This window comes from Ambystoma mexicanum, chromosome 5p (genome assembly GCF_040938575.1).
Source record: "Ambystoma mexicanum isolate Mex_15411 chromosome 5p, UKY_AmexF1_1, whole genome shotgun sequence".
Classification (NCBI taxonomy): Eukaryota; Metazoa; Chordata; class Amphibia; order Caudata; family Ambystomatidae; genus Ambystoma; species Ambystoma mexicanum.
This window is the reverse complement of record NC_090930.1, coordinates 1,308,578,371-1,308,597,405: the sequence shown is the minus strand read 5'-3', so window position 1 is coordinate 1,308,597,405 and position 19,035 is coordinate 1,308,578,371. Positions and strand designations below refer to the sequence as shown.

The 19,035-nt window shown below is 48.3% G+C and overlaps 1 protein-coding gene across 1 annotated transcript in view; it reads right to left on the bottom strand.

The window, feature by feature from the left end:
* The window catches only part of ADAMTS16 (ADAM metallopeptidase with thrombospondin type 1 motif 16), a 631,464-nt gene extending 616,018 nt beyond the window's left edge, over window positions 1-15,446 (bottom strand). The window contains exons 1-2 of the mRNA XM_069613712.1: window positions 14,926-15,446; window positions 14,611-14,695 (exon numbers count right to left, since the gene is read on the bottom strand). Of these exons, the coding sequence (XP_069469813.1) occupies window positions 14,611-14,695; window positions 14,926-14,988 (148 nt within the window). The 5' untranslated portion in view covers window positions 14,989-15,446. The remainder of the gene's footprint in view (window positions 1-14,610; window positions 14,696-14,925) is intronic.
* Between the last annotated feature and the right edge of the window lie 3,589 nt (window positions 15,447-19,035).

Sequence of the window (19,035 nt, the reverse complement as noted above, 5' to 3'; positions counted from 1 at the left end):
TGGGGCTGTCGAGGATAGTGTGAGCCTCAGCTTGATTGTGGTTTTGGGAGACTGCTAGGGCAGAGCCCCGGCTAGCCTTGTCACACTTAAAGCCCTGAATGCGACTGGGTTGTCCGAGAAAGGGATCCCGGAAGAAAAGATTCTTAAAGGTGACTCATCAATTTAATTATTTAAGTGGCAGCTGGAATTCTAATTATGGAGCTGCTTTTCTCACTGTGCTGGTTTGGACAGCAAGCATGCATTGCGATATCACAAGTCAAGCACGATAAGTTGTTACAGTTTAGCCATGTCTTTTTGTTATTAATGGTGAGAAGTGATGTGACAGCCAGACTAATAGACACAGGTTTCGTGTATGTATTCCAGGCTTCCATGCATTATAGTTTGTGGCCAGTAGGTTCACCCCAAGAAAGGGAATGCGTGTGCTATCCACACACCCCAGAGCAAGGCCTTCTGTAGCAATAAAGCCCTGCCTCCATGCCTTCTACTTCTAAGAGATGTGATGTGGCTCAACCGGGAGGATAGCTCAGCAGCAACATTCTCGCCTTGGAAGCAAGACAACACGGAGCAACACCTATCACATCACAATCTTGGATCTGATAACTACTCCCTGGTCCCACCTTCCTCGCAGTGATGGAGTCTAACTCCCCTAACATCTTTGCCGGGGTGCCGGAGCTGAGGCTGCCGAGCAGAGGCAGCCCTCACACCCAGTTCCAACAGCATGCCAATCCTCAACGTGCAGATGAGAGGTGCTGTTAAATATCACAATCACAATGGAAACAGATGAAATGGTGTAACGAGGTAACGGACAAACGCTGGAGGTCGGGGCAGCATGTTGTGCTGAAGTGCTGCATCGTGCAACAAAGGCCTTCCTGACCCAGCGCCCAATCAGCACGCAGGTTCATTGTCACCCACGCCACGGAAGAGGGGTCTAGTTGCGTGCATCGCCTCTCTCATAAAAGCAGAGGCATCTGCTATGGCAGAGCATAGCTGGGTGGGCATTTACAGATGTTAATGTCACTGCAGTGGGCCCAACTACATGTGCTTCTTCAGGCCCCACTTGTTAGACTGTCCTGGATAGGCATCTAGTCGTCACCCACTGGCACGATCATCGCTTTCCTGTCACTGTGGCGCCATGATAGTGCGGAGATACGCCATGCAATGCTCAGAACAGGGTGCCAAGCAAACACATCAGTTGCGATGTAGGATCCGTCAAGCGCACCGCTGCCATTCACACAAACAACATGGTGGCACTGAAAAATACCCCAAAATGCCAAGGTGTGCACCATTAAGAGAAATATTTCTCCTCTACCACTTCTGTCCACCTGCCACAAAACATGTTTGCATGACATGGCAGCACGTGTTTGTTGTGCACGGTCTCATTGAGTTGTTCCTCTGCCACTAAACAACCTTTCATTCTGTCAGGTGTGTTCAACTCCGGGCCTGGAGGACTGGAAACCGGACAGGTTTTCTGGATGTCCCTCATTAATATGCATGAGCAAACGTTTGCATACATTTGAAAATCCGACATGGATCTGGCCCTCGAGGCTTGGAGTTGGGCTACCCCTGAATAGTTATAGGATTGTTATTTCCCCACCCCCACTTCTAAACCATGTAAGGATAGTGAGATGATCACCCCATTTCGTGGGACTCACATTATCAAACTAGGAAGGATCCGGAGCTGAACTATCCCGGTTGCAGATTACTGTCTGCGGTGAGTACTTGACTCACTGAGCTAGTTCGCCTGCTTCACAGTGGTGTTTAGGAGAAGGACATTACAGTGTAAACTTGATTTGGTAAATATCCTTGAGGACGGATGGTATCCCCCTGGCTAGTCTCAGAAACACTAACATCCGCCCCACGGTAGAGGACGGGTGAAGAAAGGCTTGGATAGTGGGACGACCTGGCAAGGACAAATCCAGCAATTTTTTCACCAAAATGTGGCACGTTCTATCCTAAATGGCGTCTTTAATCAGTGTCGATGATTTTGCATCAGGCTCTTGCAGCCGCCGCCAAACAATGCTGCGCGCTCCTGTGGCCACCGTGCCTTCCAGCTGGCCAGATCCCAGCAGGGCGCTCGAGCAGTTATGTGATTACAGATTTAATCCACTAAACGCGCCAGGCCAGTTTTAACTCCACTCGACTTCCGAAATGTGACCCCGGTTTAGGGACGTCCAGATAACAAGGTCGCGTGACTCTCGTCCACTGCTATGAGAGGCAACAGTTCCCTGGGCCCAGAAGAACACGCAGGGTGGTGTGTTGCAGAACGGCTGATGGGTTTGGGGAAAGCTGATGCCTCTGTGAAGTAAGGGAAGAGGCCAGTACCGGCCCCAGAGAACACGAATCCTCCATGGATGGCATTAGACGTTGGACTCTTCGTTAGAACACAACATAGAGAGGAATACATATTTACAATAACATTGGACCCATCCCTTCTCACAAGGCATAGTGCATTTATTGACGGAATGGCTGTGGCCACACCTGGCAACGAAAACGTACTGTGTGAGTACACATACCATCCCACTTACAACCAATTTCACAGGGAACAGTGACAGACCAGTACCTTCACCTAACACCCAGCGAAAGACCCTGGGATATTAGTGTGGGGTTCATCACCGAATTAATGAAAATGACACACCTTAGTTGCCTTCCTGTTATGTCTGAGTCCCTCCCCTTTGCCTCGTGTAGTGTCACGTGGTTAGCACACATGCACACTCCATGTGATTGTTTTAATAAAAGGGCTGCACGGCTCCCCGTGCGGCAGTTCGACCACCAACTCACTGACTCCAGTGTCTCTGTCATCCAAGGCACTGGAGGGAGCCCGGCCTAATCTGGAGCCCCTTAACACTTCCCTCCCCTACAAAGGGGTCCCCTGAACTTGACAGCTGTAAATCAACTGTGACATCACTTTTACACGTGCTTGTTGCTGTTAAGGAACATAGGAACACGTGTGGGGGCGGGGCGGACGGTAAAGATGCCAGGAGTAGAGAAGATGGAGGCAGCATCAACAGGCCTGAAGAAGGAGAGAGGGGTTGCAAAGACCCTTCTCCTGTCAACCGTTGCCCTCGATCTCCCTCCCCCACCCTCCCCCCATGTGTCAAATGTCTGCAAGGAAAGACCCATAAGTGCAGGGCCTAGGAAGGTCTGGTCATGCGTGGGGCTAGGTGTGTCCCTTAATGTTGCCTCGTCGAGGCCGGTATTCACATTCTTACCAACACTACTGATTCAGGCAGTAGGCTACCGCTTTTTAAGTAGTCCTAGCACCTACCGATATTCCTGTCAAAATCTACCGATAATTCATTTACCAGTATGCCTGGCTGCCTGAGGTCCAGATCCTGAAGGTGGGTGTGCTAATGGCCCATTGTTTTGATTGATGATATTGCACTTCCTGGCGCGTAAAACATTCAACTCTGCCCTGTGCACCCTGAGGTCCAGGCAGTGTCAGAGCATCAAAGTGACGCCTGCCATCCCATGCCTCTCTCTAAGATGTGTGCCTCATTGTGCTGTGATCTTCAAGCCGGTGGTCTGTGTGTCACGAAATTCTTCTGAACGGGGTCTGTCACTGTGTGCTCAGCTCTGCTGTAAATACATACAGCTGCTAGCCGCACGTCATCTCCAATCAATCATCTCTGCAGCTATGTCAAATTACTTAAGTTTGTTTAATGACAACAATAAATGATCAGTGCAAGTCGTGTCAGTACACTTCACAAGTCAAGTGAGAAAAAGCGAAGTCCCACAACTAAACTTAAACTTTGCACGGTCGAGCAGCTGACATCTAAGGCCATACACTTTCACCCATGGGTGAGTAAACACTGTCAGGTGCTGGAGCACCAGGGTCAAAAAACATGTTGCACATTTTTTAACATCGTCACCCCACCTACAGGGAGTGGAACCCAAAGGCATACTCTTTCTAGTATCTGGGAAGAATATTGCTGGCATGACAGAGTTCCCTTTCACGTAAATGGGTAAGATGAGGGTCCAGGGTTGCTTTTGTCTCACTGGCTCATGCAGGGACCATGAAGAGTGTGAGAAGGGGCCTGGCTATGGCACTTCTCTGCCACATGGGCACACTGGACGACATCAGGGCCTTTCCACCTTTTCAATTGAAAGGTGCCATGCATCAGCCCCTGCAGTCCCCATTCACTGCCCCATGTTGCCTGTCAGCAATAACACTGCAATATATTTCTCTTTATAGTTCTGGGACTTTAAATGTGCACTTTGCACACTCGCCTTACAAGCTGCATTTGAGGGAGCCATTGCAGCCATCACTTCCCTTGGGGTATACAGAAATGTTATCACTGTGTTCCTTTCTCGCACCCATTCCTCCACAGCAGGCACTTGCTGACATAGAAGGATTTATAGCTTTTCAGTGGCGATGCCCTGTTTCAGCTCTCTCCTGCCTGGCCAGCTCATGATAATTAGAGGCATTAACCACCAGATATATTTGATTGGATAACATTGATTTGCCATAATTTCCTGTGATGCCATCATTATGCTATTTACTATTTTTGAAACTTTAAGATTCCTACAGAATATTTGTCACATCATTTTGGCATGCATGTATTCATGCTGTGCAGTTCCATATTAAACACAGTTTACTTCACTGAAGAAACATTCACGCGGTCTTTGGCCGCAGAAGATTTGCCAACTGTCCCTGCAGTGGTTTCGTGGATCCTGTCACATTTCTCCGCTTCTGTTCACAAGTTTTATGTAACAGCAAGGCTCGGTCGAGGGTACACACGGGTGGACGGCGTCCGCCCAGTTTTTTCAGAGGGCAGACGCCATCCCCTCCTGGCTATTTTAAAAGTGGTAGATAAAATGAGATAACTTGGACTGTGTTTTGGGATTTTTCTGGTCTGAACCGCGGCGCCAGACTATCAGGTCGGGCCCTTCACCACTACACCCAGATGATAGAACAGAAACGACTGAAGGTGAGATGTCACATATGGGAATCGTGCGCTCCAGGGAGAACAGGGGCATAGATTCTTGGGGTCAGAAGTGCACATCGTTTATACTTCTCCAACAACATTAGAAGAAAATGCCCTCTTTTGGGTCATATTTGATGTGTTGGTTTTCTTAAAGGCAATTTGTGTTAGCACAGTGCACTTTATTTGGCTATGCAAAGTCAATAAAATGAAATGTGCACATGTCACTGATATGCTCATTTCTGTTGACGGCACTCCCCACTTGGCATGTTAATTAGTCCCCCCACTTTTTTTTAGGACTACAGGACTTGACGGGGACCCCTCCTAATGCTGCACACTGGTAGAAATAATCACCTGGCCCACATAGGCAATGTGTAATTTTGCCACATTTCACAGCAAAACATTTGAGCAGTACCTGGGGTACTTTAAATGGGTACAAGGCGAGTGACGTTGGTTAAAACTACATGTAGCCCTGTCATTATTAAAATGTGCAGCATTAATCCCAGCAGTGTCATTAAAACAAGTGTGCAGCATTAATCCCAAACACTGTCATTGCTAAAGTGTGCACATTAATCCCAGCACTGTCATTATTAAATTGTGCAGCATTAATCCCAGCACTGTCATAAAGACAAGTGTGCAGCATTAATCCCAGCACTGTCATTACTAAAGTGTGCATCATTAATCCCAGCACTGTCATTATTAAAGTTTGCAGCATTAATCCCAGCACTGTCATTAAAACAGGTGTGCAGCATTGATCCCAGCACGGTCATTATTAAAGTGTGCAGCATTCATCACAGCCCTGTCATTATTAAAGTGTGCAGTATCCATCCCAGCACTGTCATTAAAGTGTGCAGCATTAATCCCAGCACTGTCATTACTAAAGTGTGCAACATTCAACCCAGCACGGTCATTAAAACAAGTGTGCAGCATTAATCACAGCACTGTCATTAAAGTATGCAGCATTAATCCCAGCACTGTCATTACTAAAGTGTGTAGCATACATCCCAGCACTGTCATTATTAAAGTGTGTAGCATTCATCTCAGCACTGTCATTATTAAAGTGTGCAACATTCATCCCAGCACTGTCATTAAGACAAGCGTGCAGCGTTCATCCCAGTACTGTCATTATTAAAGTGTGCAACATTAATCCCAGCACTGTGATTATTAAAGTGTGCTGCATTAATCCCAGAACTGTCATTATTAAAGTGTGCAACATCCATTCCAGCACTGTCATTAAAGTGTGCAGCATTAATCACAGCACTGTCATTATTAAAGTGTGCAGCATTAATCTCAGCACTGTCATTACTAAAGTGTGCAGCATTAATCCCAGCACTATCATTAAAGTGTGCAGCATCCATCCCAGCACTGTCATTAAAGTGTGCAGCATTAATCCCAGAACTGTCCTTATTAAAGTGTGCAGCATTCATCCCAGCACTGTCCTTATTAAAGTGTGCAGCATTAATCATCCTACCTAGCGTATGAGCCAGCCTGAGCCTGCTCAGGAACCGGATTCTCCCATTGAAAAATGCATTTGTAAATCAGGCACAGTGCATCACAGAGGATTAGCAGACCGTCAGTCAAGTGGATGCACTGTGGAGATACGATCATGGGACGCAGAGAGGCCGGCTAACCCGGGTTTGGCCTCAGGTTTTTGAACCTGCAGTGGGTGAAATTAAAAAAGGCAATGAATGAAATCCACCTAGACCTGTGCCGAGCACTCACCTGTTTCCCAGGTAATTCTCCTTTCAAGCTGTTTGCTATGAATCACAATGCTGTTTACCATTCGGACACAGGTTTGGAACCAAGCAGAGCCAGTGCTTTAAGTGTGCGGGGGCCGGGCCCCAGCAGTCTCCCAAAAGTGGGGTTGAGCCGGGGGCCTGCTGGGGCCCCGAGGTCCCACTACACCATTGGTGGGATGCATTATCCAGGTCGGCCGCAGCCGCGATGGGAGATTCACCCGCCATTAGGTCAGGCAAGTTGACAGAGTGCCAGCCAGCCACAGCATCCCGCTGTGGCTGGCTGGCATTTCTGTCAGTCACTGTAACTTCCTCTGGTGACCTCTCGCGCAAGGGGTCACCAGAGGAAGTTACTGTGCCTTTGTTTCCCCAGGTCGCTGAGGTGTCTAACCCTCAGCGAACCTGGGGCCTGCTCGATATATTTCGAGGTTTATAAAAGAGGGCTTGAAAAGTGCACAATTCAAGCCATCTTTTAAAAAGCTTTGCCGACGGACAAAGACGCCTCTGGCTTTGTCCCTCGGGAAAGCTTTATAAAAGATGGATTGAATTGTGCACTTTTCAAGCCATCTTTTATAAACATAGAAATGTTTAACAAAGATGGCTTGGAAAGTACACAAACCATAAGGTACGCACACAAAAATGTAAATGCTATATATTTGTGTGCGTACCTTACTATGGTTTATGTACTTTTCAAGCCATCTTGAAGTACACATACCATAGTAAGGCACGCAAACCAATATATAAATGTAAGCATTTATATATTTATGTGCGTACCTTACTACGGTTTGTGTAGTATGCAAGCCATCTTTTATGAACATAGAAATATGCTACATATTTCTATGTTTATAAAAGATGGATTGCATACTACCATAGTAAGGTAGGCATACAAATATATAAAATGTTTGCTTACCTTCTTACCTTACTATGGTCTGTGTAGGTTTTTAAGGCCATGCCCATCCCACAAGCCACGCCCCCAAATGAGGACCCCCCCTCGATTTCTTACCCCACTTAAACCCCTGAGCAGGGCGCAAGTCGACAGGCCACGCAGGTGCAGAGGCGTAGCCAGGATTGTCTAACAAGTAGGGCCTGGAGCTAATGTAGTTGGGCACACCACTGTGAGATTAATATCTGTAAATCCTGGCCTGCTCAGGCCCTATCCTGTCTAGGCCCCTCATTCCGAGGTTGGTGGTAGTCATGGCGCCATTTCCGCCATGACTGCCACCAATAACAGGTCTGGCACCGGTATAGTTCAATAGGGACTTACCGGTGTAGTCCGACCTTTGCGAGACCGGTAAGTCCTTATTGAAAATGCCATTCCCCATTCCCATTTGAGCCCCTAAAGGGCTCAAATGGGAATGGGGAGGGCGCTAATAATGGGCTTGCGACTTGCCAGCCCGTTATTAGCGCCCTGATCCCTTAACGAGTCCCGTCCAGAACGGCTGGTCAGACCAGCCGTTCCTGGTGGGACCCGCTAAGGGACCTTGTAGTAGGGCGGTAAGGGATTACCGGCACCGGTCTCCTTACCGGTGTCCGGTATCCCTTACCGCCCACCTTGGAATGCCCTTCGATGTCTATGCGCAGGTAGACGACGTCCACACACTTTTTTGGGTGGGTGGACGCCGTCCCCCGTGTGTATTTAAGAAATTTGAAAAAAACATAAAAACTAACAACAGGCTACTGCTGGGTTTCGAACTCTGGATGGGAATTGAACCCTGGCCTCGGGCCTCACAAGACCACAGCAATCAATGGCTGAGAGCTGCAAAATGCCTCCTACTGACATGTTCCTATACGACCATGTTTGGATACTGATTCTCAGACTTAAAAAGGGCATGCTTTTTATACTTAAGCAACAAGGTAATGTGACACTCCTCTGTTCCCTTAGCAAATGCCTTTTTTTAGGTGCGTTGTTTTCAAGCGTGATAGACAAGCCTGAATTAAATGTGCCTATTTCACGTGATGTTCCGTGATGTCACTTTCCAATACTCGCCAGAGTGCCCCACTTTCGTTTTTTCAGGCACTGAGCCGTAATTCAAACTGTTAGAAAACTGCTGATTATCAGATTGAAAGCTCTAAAAAATCGAACCCCCCTCAATGTGTTCATGTTTAACAGTGCCTCACATTTTAGTTCGTTTCAGCTGCACTTTTCTTATTGCTTACGCACAGCGCCCTCTTGTGGTTTCCACTCTTTGACAACTAGCGAACGTCTGAGTGGTCTTACATATGTAGGAATGCCAGTGTGCTTTCTAAGAAACCTCTGGAATGGCTACCATATTTTGCCGTTGGGGGTGGGGGTGAAACTTTACGGTGCGCTCAGCTCACGTCGAGCTAGCTAACTGGGCCTGCTGCTGGGAGCGGGACCAGACCCTTCTTTGAATGTTTTCTCTCGAGTCCCCGTTTTTTTCCCTCGAGTCCCTGGGAAACCCCTCACTTTGAGTCCCTCCTCTTTTGACCGCTCCTCCCCAAATTTGTTTTAAAGTGGTTGGCACCCATCCAAAGTCAACTGTCTACGTTTAAAAATATATATATATGTGAACGGGGATCCTTCCTCCAGTCTTCCAAGTTCCTAACTCTTGGATCCGTCGTTAACTTTGTCATGTCAACATGGACAGCTACCGCGCCTCCATTCCATTTCAGGCCAAGCCCGCCAAGTGAAGTCCATCCCTCGGCCCCAGTTTACGTGTGTTCCGAGGCTATCGTAACCATGCGTATTAACCCGCACACACACCATGAACCAGCCCTCCGTGAAAATACTTCCCGTGGAAACTAGCACTCCCTGAACGCGTTACTCAAGAGAAAGCGCGCTCGCATTTCACTGAGAGCAGAGCACGCGGGAAAGACACAGTTAAGCCACAGTGAGGCTTTTAAAGCCCAATTCAACAAGATGCACCAAATGTGTTTTTTAAGCGTTTCTTTTCAGGATTATAGTAAACATTATTTTTTTAAACTCCTAAATTTATTTCCACCTCATAAACCAAAACAATGCCTATATTGTTAAAGGATATTTTTGGGATTGCTTTGTTTTTTTGATTTATAAAGTATTATTTGGTGACTACATTAATTGCTTTTGGATCTCAAAAGGTCTATTTGGGGAATGCATTGCATTGCTTTTGGATCTCTACGAGGGTGCATTAAGCCAAAAGGAAGCCAGATGTAATCCATTGCTTTTGTATTTATTTAGGGATGGCACTGCTTTTGGGGTTTTATAGGATTGTTTGGGGATTGCATTGTTTTGGGATTTTTGCTGGATTGTTTGAGGATTGGATTGCTTTTGGATTTTTATAGGATTGTTTGGGGATTGGATTGATTTTGGATTTTAATAGGATTGTTTGGGGAGTGGATTTTTACTGGATTGAATTGCTTGTGGATTGGATTGCTTTTGGATTTTTAGTGGATTGTTTGGGGATTGGATTGTTTTTGGATTTTTAGAGGATTGTTTCGGGATTGGATTGTTTTGGGATTTTTAGTGGATTGTTTGGGGATTGGATTGTTTTTGGATTTTTAGTGGATTGGTTGGGGATTGGATTGTTTTGGGATTTTTATTGGATTGGTTGGGGATTGGATTGCTTGGATTGTTTTGGGATTGCATTCCACTGAGGATTGTTAATTAACATATTTCAGGGTGCATGAAGCCAAAAAGAAGCCAAAAGCAATCCTCTGAGTACAATGGGAGTGTCTGGAGTTAAAGAGGATTTAAAGAGGATTTAAATGTTTGGGAAAATCCAGTAGCAATCCACTTTCAATCCAGATTTTTTTGGTAGGGACTGCAGCGCGTGCGTTCCGCAACTGGCAAAACGGGTACTAGTGGTTACATGCTATTTTTCCATATCCCAGCCACCTTGGAAACACACCGCCCACCCCACCACACCAGGACCCATGAAAAAAGAATGCTTGCCAACATATAATCTGCTATCATATTTGGGTTCATTAAGCAATATTCTGCTTGCTTGTGTAATGTTGTACTTTTGCGCTATACACATGTGTTACCTTCATGCTGGGGAATGAATCATCTGTTGGAAATAGGGGGAGTAGGCCCTCTACACTACAATGATATGGTATGATATGATTTGGTATTTATAACGCGCCTTTACACAAGTGTTTCTAGGCTCCACAAGACAAGGAGGAGAGACAGAGGGATGACAGGACAACAATCTTACCAGGCCTTGTGACATTCTGATCGTGCAAGTGCGGGGGATAGGGAGGGGAGAAGTGCAGGGAAGGGCTACCAAAAGAAGTGCAGTCAGGGCAGCAGGGCTCTGAGTAAGTGTGAGGGCGGAAGAGGACTACACGGGTGCAGTCCAGTGGCAGATTTAAGGCAAATGGGCCTGTGGGCAAAAATTGCAGAGGGCCCCCAAGTGGGTGGGTCCTAGAGGCGGGGCCCCAAAGTGGGCGGAGTTGCGCAAAGATGAACTTTAGGGACACATGATTCATTTTATTTAAGTTGTGATTTTTAAGGCCCGAGCGCAGACATCCAGCCCTGAACTAATATTACAACAAGCAGAATTCAGGTCTGCTTTTTTCTGCATTATTTCTTAACTATAATACATTAAACACTTGCTAGAGCAGAGGAGCATGCGTTTCTGGAGAGGGGATATAGCGAGAAGTAAACTGCCCAGTCAGAGCACCCTGGACCGAGCTGCAGGGAACAACTGAGAAGTGATTAACTGAGTTATAGTGGGCATTGTGCACTGCGCGGCAGGCGTTTAAAGCCCATTAATAGATTCATTGCCTCCATTACAGTGTGCTGTGACCATATGCTGAATTTCAGGTCTGACTGCAACGTGTGTCTCAGAGAGAGACTGGGAAGGGAAGGGGTGGGGCAGGGCACAGGGGCCCGCTCCCCATTTGTCTGTCTGCCGACCGTTAAGTCCGCCACTGGTGCAGTCCCAGACCGGAAGTGCTGGGTGGACCAGAAGGCAGTGCAGGGTGACTGGTCAAAGGGGGGGTAGGGGATGCATGAGGGCAACCACGCCATCAGTCAGGGCGAGCAGACAGGTAGATTAGCAGGGGAGAGGGAGGGAAAAGGAGGAAGAGAAGAGGAAGGTCTTGAGCAGCTTCCAGAACTTCAGGTGGTCTGGCTCAAGGCTGAGAGCCATTCCAGGGGGAGGTACCTGCAGAGGAGAGAGATCTACCACCCATACTCTGCTTGGAGAAGCGACTCACCCGCAGAGAATTAGAAGTAGATGAGCAGATGGCTCTTGAAGGAAGGTACTTAGGAAGAGAGAGTTTAAGGTAGTGAGGGTCACTGCCCAAAAAGCCTTGTGGATGATGCAAAGGGTCTTGAACTTAATCCTCGCGGCCACTGGGAGCTGGTGGAGAGATTTCAGAGCTGGAGAGATGAGGTTCCTGGGCTTGAGACCAAGGATAGGTCTTGCAGTAAAGTTGTGGATTATTTGAAGAGGGTGAAGAGTGGAGTTAGGAAGATTTAGAAAGAGGCTGTTGCAGTAGTCCAGCCTAGAGAGAACCAGAGCTCTGGAGACAGTGAGCTTCTGTGGGAAGGTGAGAAAAGGTAGGATACCTCTGAAGAGGTGCAGCTGGACCTACAATCAGGCAGGTGGATTGTTTAAACCCCTGTGGGTCTACCTTGATGTACAATTATACAATGAAGCCACCCAGGAAGCATAGGTGCCCCTCCTGCTCACCATTACACACATGTATGGAAAATGGGGCCTGATTTGTGTGCCCATTCACCTATGCATATTGCACTTGTGCAGCATTTTCGGTACCAATATAACAGCACAGCACCAAGCACAAGTGTAGCCGCATGGTACTTTGCACTATATATCAGAACTCCTTTTCTAAATCACTGGTCACCCAATATTGGGTGGGAACACACCAATTACTGGGCGAGAGTCAAGCCAGTCTGTAATCACGTGTATGATTTCACCATTTTAGTACAGCAACAACGGAAGTCAACATCACGCCACATTATCTGCATAATTGGAGTCAGACAAGTATAATTGTACAGTAAGCTGCAATGGAGAAGAAAAACTGTGGCAAAGTGCTCAGGTTAGACTTGTGCTTTAGCCAAAAATGTGAGAGCCCTTTACTAGGGGGACCGGATTTTAAAAATAAAAAAAATGGGACCGGGCAACTAACATAAAAGTAGGACTAAATCTTGAAAGTGGCTGTCAAGACACTAGACTTCAGTAGCGTTTGGAGAAGAAGGGGGTTTAATTGTTACTGTTCAAATAAACACATATAATTAATTTATCACACACTAACAGTATCTCAAGTTGGAAAATGCAGCATTTCTTCTGTGCGAGACTGTGCATTCCTGCCTGGCAGCCATGAAGACCTACTACAAAAAAACAGGAACACTGCAGTTTTCAATGGGAACAGAGCACCAAATACTGGGACAGTCCCGGCAAAACCGGGTTGTCTGGTCACCCTAACTTTACTCAAGGCGAATGGCGAACACGGTTTCAATCCATGCTTTGTTTGAATAGGCCCACTCAGGAAGAGGGTGCACACTGTCACGTTTTGCCTACTCATTTGCATATCAGTGTGGTCTGTGGTGTAGTGGCAACGTGGAGCACAGGAAACTAGTGGACGAGTCAATTCCAGTTGGTTTTTGTCCGTATTTTACGAGCTACATGAATATTGCAGTGTCGTACAGTGAGGGCAGCTCGTCGGGTTCCGCGGTTCGCGAGGAGCCGTCCTCGACCTGTGATGATGGTCACTGGCAGTGGCGCAACGGCCATTGGGCAGATCGGTCACCCTCCCGGAAATGGGCTAGGTTGACTCCACCTCGCTGAACTACAGAGCCGTGGCAGGACAGGGCAGGAGTCGACCGATACATGGCCCAGGGCAGGAAGCTACACAATTAACACAAGCCTGGCAATGACTAATGTGAAAAGTGTCATTGTTAACACCACATAGCTCTCAACTCACCCGCTTTTGGCTGGTGTCACCCGCTTTGCAAAGGGCTGACTCACCCGCCAAGCCTCCTGCACGCCCATTCATTCTAATAGGCGTCTCACCCGCCAAAAACAAAATCGCATTTGGGTGCATAGATTTTTAGGCAATTGAAATGCTGATGGGATGTTATGTGCACGTCAGGGGAGTAATTGGAAGGGGGAGGGGGCATGAGACAGCTCATTCTCACAGCAGTCCTTAAAAGTGTGGTTTATGTGAAGGAGAGAGTTAACTGCATGTAACACTGACGCTGCACTAAAAGAGTCTCATTAGAATGTGTAAAGGTCGTACGCCCTCACACAGGTACGTTTCAGATTCTGAAGTTAGCGCCTCTCCCATCATTTGAAGCGGTAGCGCTCCACCGCCTCCCGCTGCACCCCTGGTCACAGGTGTAGCAGCTGCAGGACTCTTTTGCAGAGAGCTCTGGTGCTCACCCCGAGTGGCTCCTTTATCAAAACAATAACAGTGCTGCGCAGTCAGCGTCGTCGCGTTCACTGCGCGCAGGAGGGGAGGTCACGTGGTTCCCAGCCCACTTGTCCTCGGGACTCATACGGACACAGTGTAGCGCACCGCGCGGGGCTTCCCCTTGAAGTCTAATCGCGGCGAAGGCGCGCGCGTTCATTAGCTCTGCCCGACCTGCTTCCCACGTGCTCCCAAAACTGCACGCCACGGAACAGAAGCGACTCCGGCGCTAGTTCCGCCTCTGAAACCTGCTGACAAAGGGTGCTGTGTGTGTTACTCCCAAAGTGCGCCCGTCCCGAGCACAAAGGTCCCGGAAACGCAGCGGTGTCGGAATCGCCAAACTGCAAGCGATTGCACTTTTCTGCACAAGGGTCTGTCGTTTTTTTTCCTTCCAGGGCACAACGTTATTTTTTTTATTGGCTTGTGCATTTAGAAACACTTTAAGCTAGGAGTGGGCACACAGCATTCAAACAGGGATATCTCCAACCACGTCACACCCCTTTATTCCTACATACATATCATACGCCATTCCCGCCAGGGTGTCATGAACCTCAGAGTTCCCCCGTAGTACTCACCACTGTGTCCCGTCAGGTCTAGCAGCTCAGAATGCATTGAGGGGAGAGGGGGGCCTCGGGTTCCAGCCGCACAGACAGGTGCGCTCTGCAAAATAGGTGCAAACACTCAGGTGAGGTGTAGGAAGAAGACACTGGCACGTGAGGGTGTCAGCTACACATGCACCATGAACATGCCAGTAAACATGCACAACATGCGCACCTTTACACGCAAGTAGTTTTGATGTATGTGTGCATGCCTGTATGAAGGAATGAGAAAGTACATGACATGTTCCAGACGGAAGGAAAGACAGCAATGCAAACATTCCACAGGCTCACCTTAAAATGCATGTCAAGTGCTAGGAACAGACACCAAACTGTAAAATCCCTTTTTAAATCCATCTTTCAACGGTCTTCACAAATTGGGGGCGGCAGGATTGACCCCCTTGTTCACAGTAGTCTGTCCCAAGTAGCGCCAGGTGTCGTAATCCAATGAGGCGTGCGCTGCAGCGGCGATCTTCTGAGCTCCGTGTGCCAGGAGTGGCCACACACAGTGCCTCCTAGCGCTTGCAGCTCCAGCGCAAGTTACTGTCATTTACACAAGGTGTGTGGCCGTGGACAACTCTCCCGCAGTTAGAAACCCCTTGAGCCGGGCTGTTCATTCACCTCATAGCCCAGCAGCGTGTGGGAGCAGGGCATGAAAGCAAAGCAGCACAGAGGCTGGACAGTGAATGTGAGCAAGATAAGGGGACGGAGGGAGCCGGGACACTTGCTGTGGTGCCTCGCCAGCTGGTGCTGCACTGCCTCTCCCCCCTCTCTCCACTCCCCCTTCTCTCGCTCTCTCTCCCCAGCACTCCCATGTGAACTTCTGAAACAGCCATACTGCGGCTCTGTTCTTTCTAAGCCTGGGCAGCTGGTAGGTCTTGATTGGCAGCCGAAGGAAGCCAACCAGAGCACCTGCATTTCCACGGTGGGCAGTCTTCAGGCCGGGGGTGGGAGCCGGGCTTTGACACTCGTGCAGTAGGCTCTGTCCAGCGTTAACCATTTGCTGTCTCGCTGGCCATCGCCACAGTGGAATCTGGGTCTGCCTGTCCTTTCGACGTGTACACAAAAGGTGAACACACGAAGCAGTGGGCAATTCCAAAGCAGAGGCCACTGTACACCTTGCTGCATACATTGGGCTGAAATACCTGTGCTACTATCCCGTGTACTTAGGGCCGATTCATAGAATTATGTGTGTGGAAAACAGGGTATTTGCATGCCAAACGGCGTGGAAATTCGGGTTCGTCGATTCATAGAATCAAATGTGCAGTACTTTTCCTGGACTTGCGTGTAGTTTGCGCAGGCTCTGCATGTCTCTGCGAGCCGTCGGGGGCCTTGCGCGAGACTCTACGCAGAGCATGGGCGTGGCTTGCGCAGAGGGCTGGGAAGGGGGCGGAACATCAAAAATGGGAAAGAACTTGTGAAAAAGTGGGCGGTCCCTCGCACGCCCAAAATTGCACGGCACAAGACGTATTCATGGATTCGATCGCGCAACCTCTCGGCCGGGAAATGGCCATGCAAGTCCTTCAAACAATCTGCCACCCGACAGCAGGCGCGTGCTCCTGCGCTTAGGAATCAAAACACTGAGGTGGTGTTGCATGTCGGATAAAGGGGTGCGTGTACACAACCAGGGTTCCGATCTAATTTAGGAGGGTGCAGTTTAGCAGGGTGCAGGAATGGTTTACAGAGGTTTGCACGCAGATTTCCCAAGGAATTAGCGAGTTCCGATTTTTTATACACATGTTGTCAGGGTGCCGGTTATAGTTACGGTGGACCCCGCACAGGGTCCCTGAGATGCAGGCCTGCTTACGGGGGACCCCACACACTGTTTAAAGGGTGCATGTATTTGCACCTAGGGATCGCGCAAAGGTAGCTGTTCTGGCTGTTTATGCTTTGCGTGTGGCTGTGTCAGGGGCATTCCGTCCGCGACTTGCGATTACGGTTACTTTGCACTGTAAAATACATGAATACGCAGGTCGCACATTTTTTTTTCTGTGCGCGGCTCGCGATGTGTCCTTCTCGACATGAATAGGGCCCTTATCGTGATAACAAAAGTGTTTAAGTATGCAGATGCTGAAAAGCTAAAGATTACATTTCCTCCATGTTTTCAAATACCTTTCATGTCCACAATATGTCACACATTACAAAGTTCCGTAATCGAATTTGACTCCATGTGAGGACAGGGAGCTATGAAGGTAATGGAGTACCAAAAAAGATGTCTTAACCCCGGGCACATGCAGCCTTCGTAGGACAATTTATGAAAGACGCTTTTGAGGTGTAAACCCGAAAGCCATAGCAAGCATAGAAAATCTGCCAATTCACACATCTTGAGCAAATACACTGAGAAATGGGCAACTAGCTAGTGCTTGAAATGTGAAAAAACGACAGGTACTGACCAACAGGGGGGAGTGGGAACCAAAAGATGTCCTGGAAATAATTTTCAAGTGGCCCCATATTACACATTTTCAGCAAGTCCAACCCTTTTCCTATGGGAACATTTGGAAATACCACACAAAAGAGGCCCAGGGTACAGAGGCCTACAGGGAAATCTCCAGAGTTCCCTTTAGGCCAGTCCACCACTGCTCACCAACTATAGAGGCGAGTGAGAAAAGTGCAGTGGGATGCAGAAAATGCCAGACTCACAGGATTTGCCCACATTCCCCCCACAGCTCACCCCTCTCTAATGGTTGCATGGGCTGGTAGTGTGTTTCAAGCGGCAACATGGTGGCATCTTAACCCAATCAAGTATAATCACCCCTAGCCCAAAACCCTGCCTTCCCTCCCTGTGTTTCTAGCATCTTTTTACCACTTTCACATTATCTCATTTTCTTATGTCCAGTGCACTAAATGGCGCTGGCGAGGGTAAGCTTAGGTGCCCCCAAGACTACTACAGTGGCGATCTGGCACAGTATGAAAGCATGTTAACATAACATACAACATAACACTAATAGACAGCAACGAAATCCGCCTGGAACCTAAACCGTACCTCAAGAAGAAACTGTGGGGCACCTCCTTCTACCACTTAGCCGCAAAAACCTGGAACAACATCCCAAAAGATATAAGAAACACCAAAAATCACCTAAAATTTAGCAAACTACTAAAAACCTGGCTCTTCACCACCACAGACTCAAACTAAAAACTGAAACAGAAAGGAAAAGGCATGAGTAAACTGGAGTGGACACGGACAACCCATTACAGACTGGTGATATCTCTCTATGTGAAGAAGCTCCAACGGCACCTGGACGAAGGACGCCGGTTAGTGGGGGAACAAAGGCGACACCCAAACTGAGATGTAGTCAACATCCCACCCTAATCCCACCCAACACCCGCACCATAGTTGCCACCAGGCACCAAAGTATAGTGGAATTATCGAGATATCAGCAATCACCACACTATCTGAGCTGTGGACATGGGCAGGTGCACTAGCCGTATGAGTAGGATGGGAAGACTGGGGGAGAAAGGGGCCTGTTTGTGAAAGGGACCTCGAAGGCCGGACGCACCCAGATCAGGACAGAGGTGCAGAGGTGCTCCCGAACCCCACCTGGGGAGATTACAGAAGCCCAGCACCTCAATTCAGGATAATGATGCCTACTAACCAATTGCACTAACAATTTCACCCCCTCTGCATTCACCTCTCAAACTCCACACAACAAACCACAATAACTTCACTACAGTGCAACAACAAAACAAAAACACACATAGACCCACACAACAGTACACGGCGACAACCGGCCGCAAAACACCCCAGGCACAGCCAACTGATCCACCGGGTTGAGGCCCCCAACAGCACATCACTGCTTTCTTGCACTTTTCCAGCTTCTTCCCACTAACCACCCCTCCCTTCCTCTTTCAGAGCCGCCAGAGCGCCAGGGGACCACTCCGGTGGTGATAGTGCGCGGTACAAATGTCCTTTAACATTAACATAGGGTAGGAACATGCACGTCAGGCAACTTCGCTCTCCTGTTAGGTTCACTCACCGCCTCTACCACATTAGGCACAGTCACACAGCCCCAGTCACCCTATCAGGCAGTATCGTGGAATACTAGTTGCATCTGGTGCAATCAGTCACCCCACCAACATCATGCAACACCTCCCACACCCATGCTGACACGCAGAATCACTCCTTATCACCCCATCCGGATGACTGCACTCCATCAGGCATGGCCACTATCCACCCAGGTACAGTCACACCACCAACAGGCCCAGCTGTAGATGTGCGGGGCCATTTTCAAAATGATGGTTGAGGGCCACCCCCCTTGGAGCCCGAAAACAGTTGTGAGTGACCCTTGTGATGCATACATTATAACAGAGACAAAGACACAGTTCCCAGCTGCTGATTATCAAAAGACTGCCCGCCAGCAAGGAGTTGAAACACTAAATGCCCACTGATTGTCACCTCATTCCCGT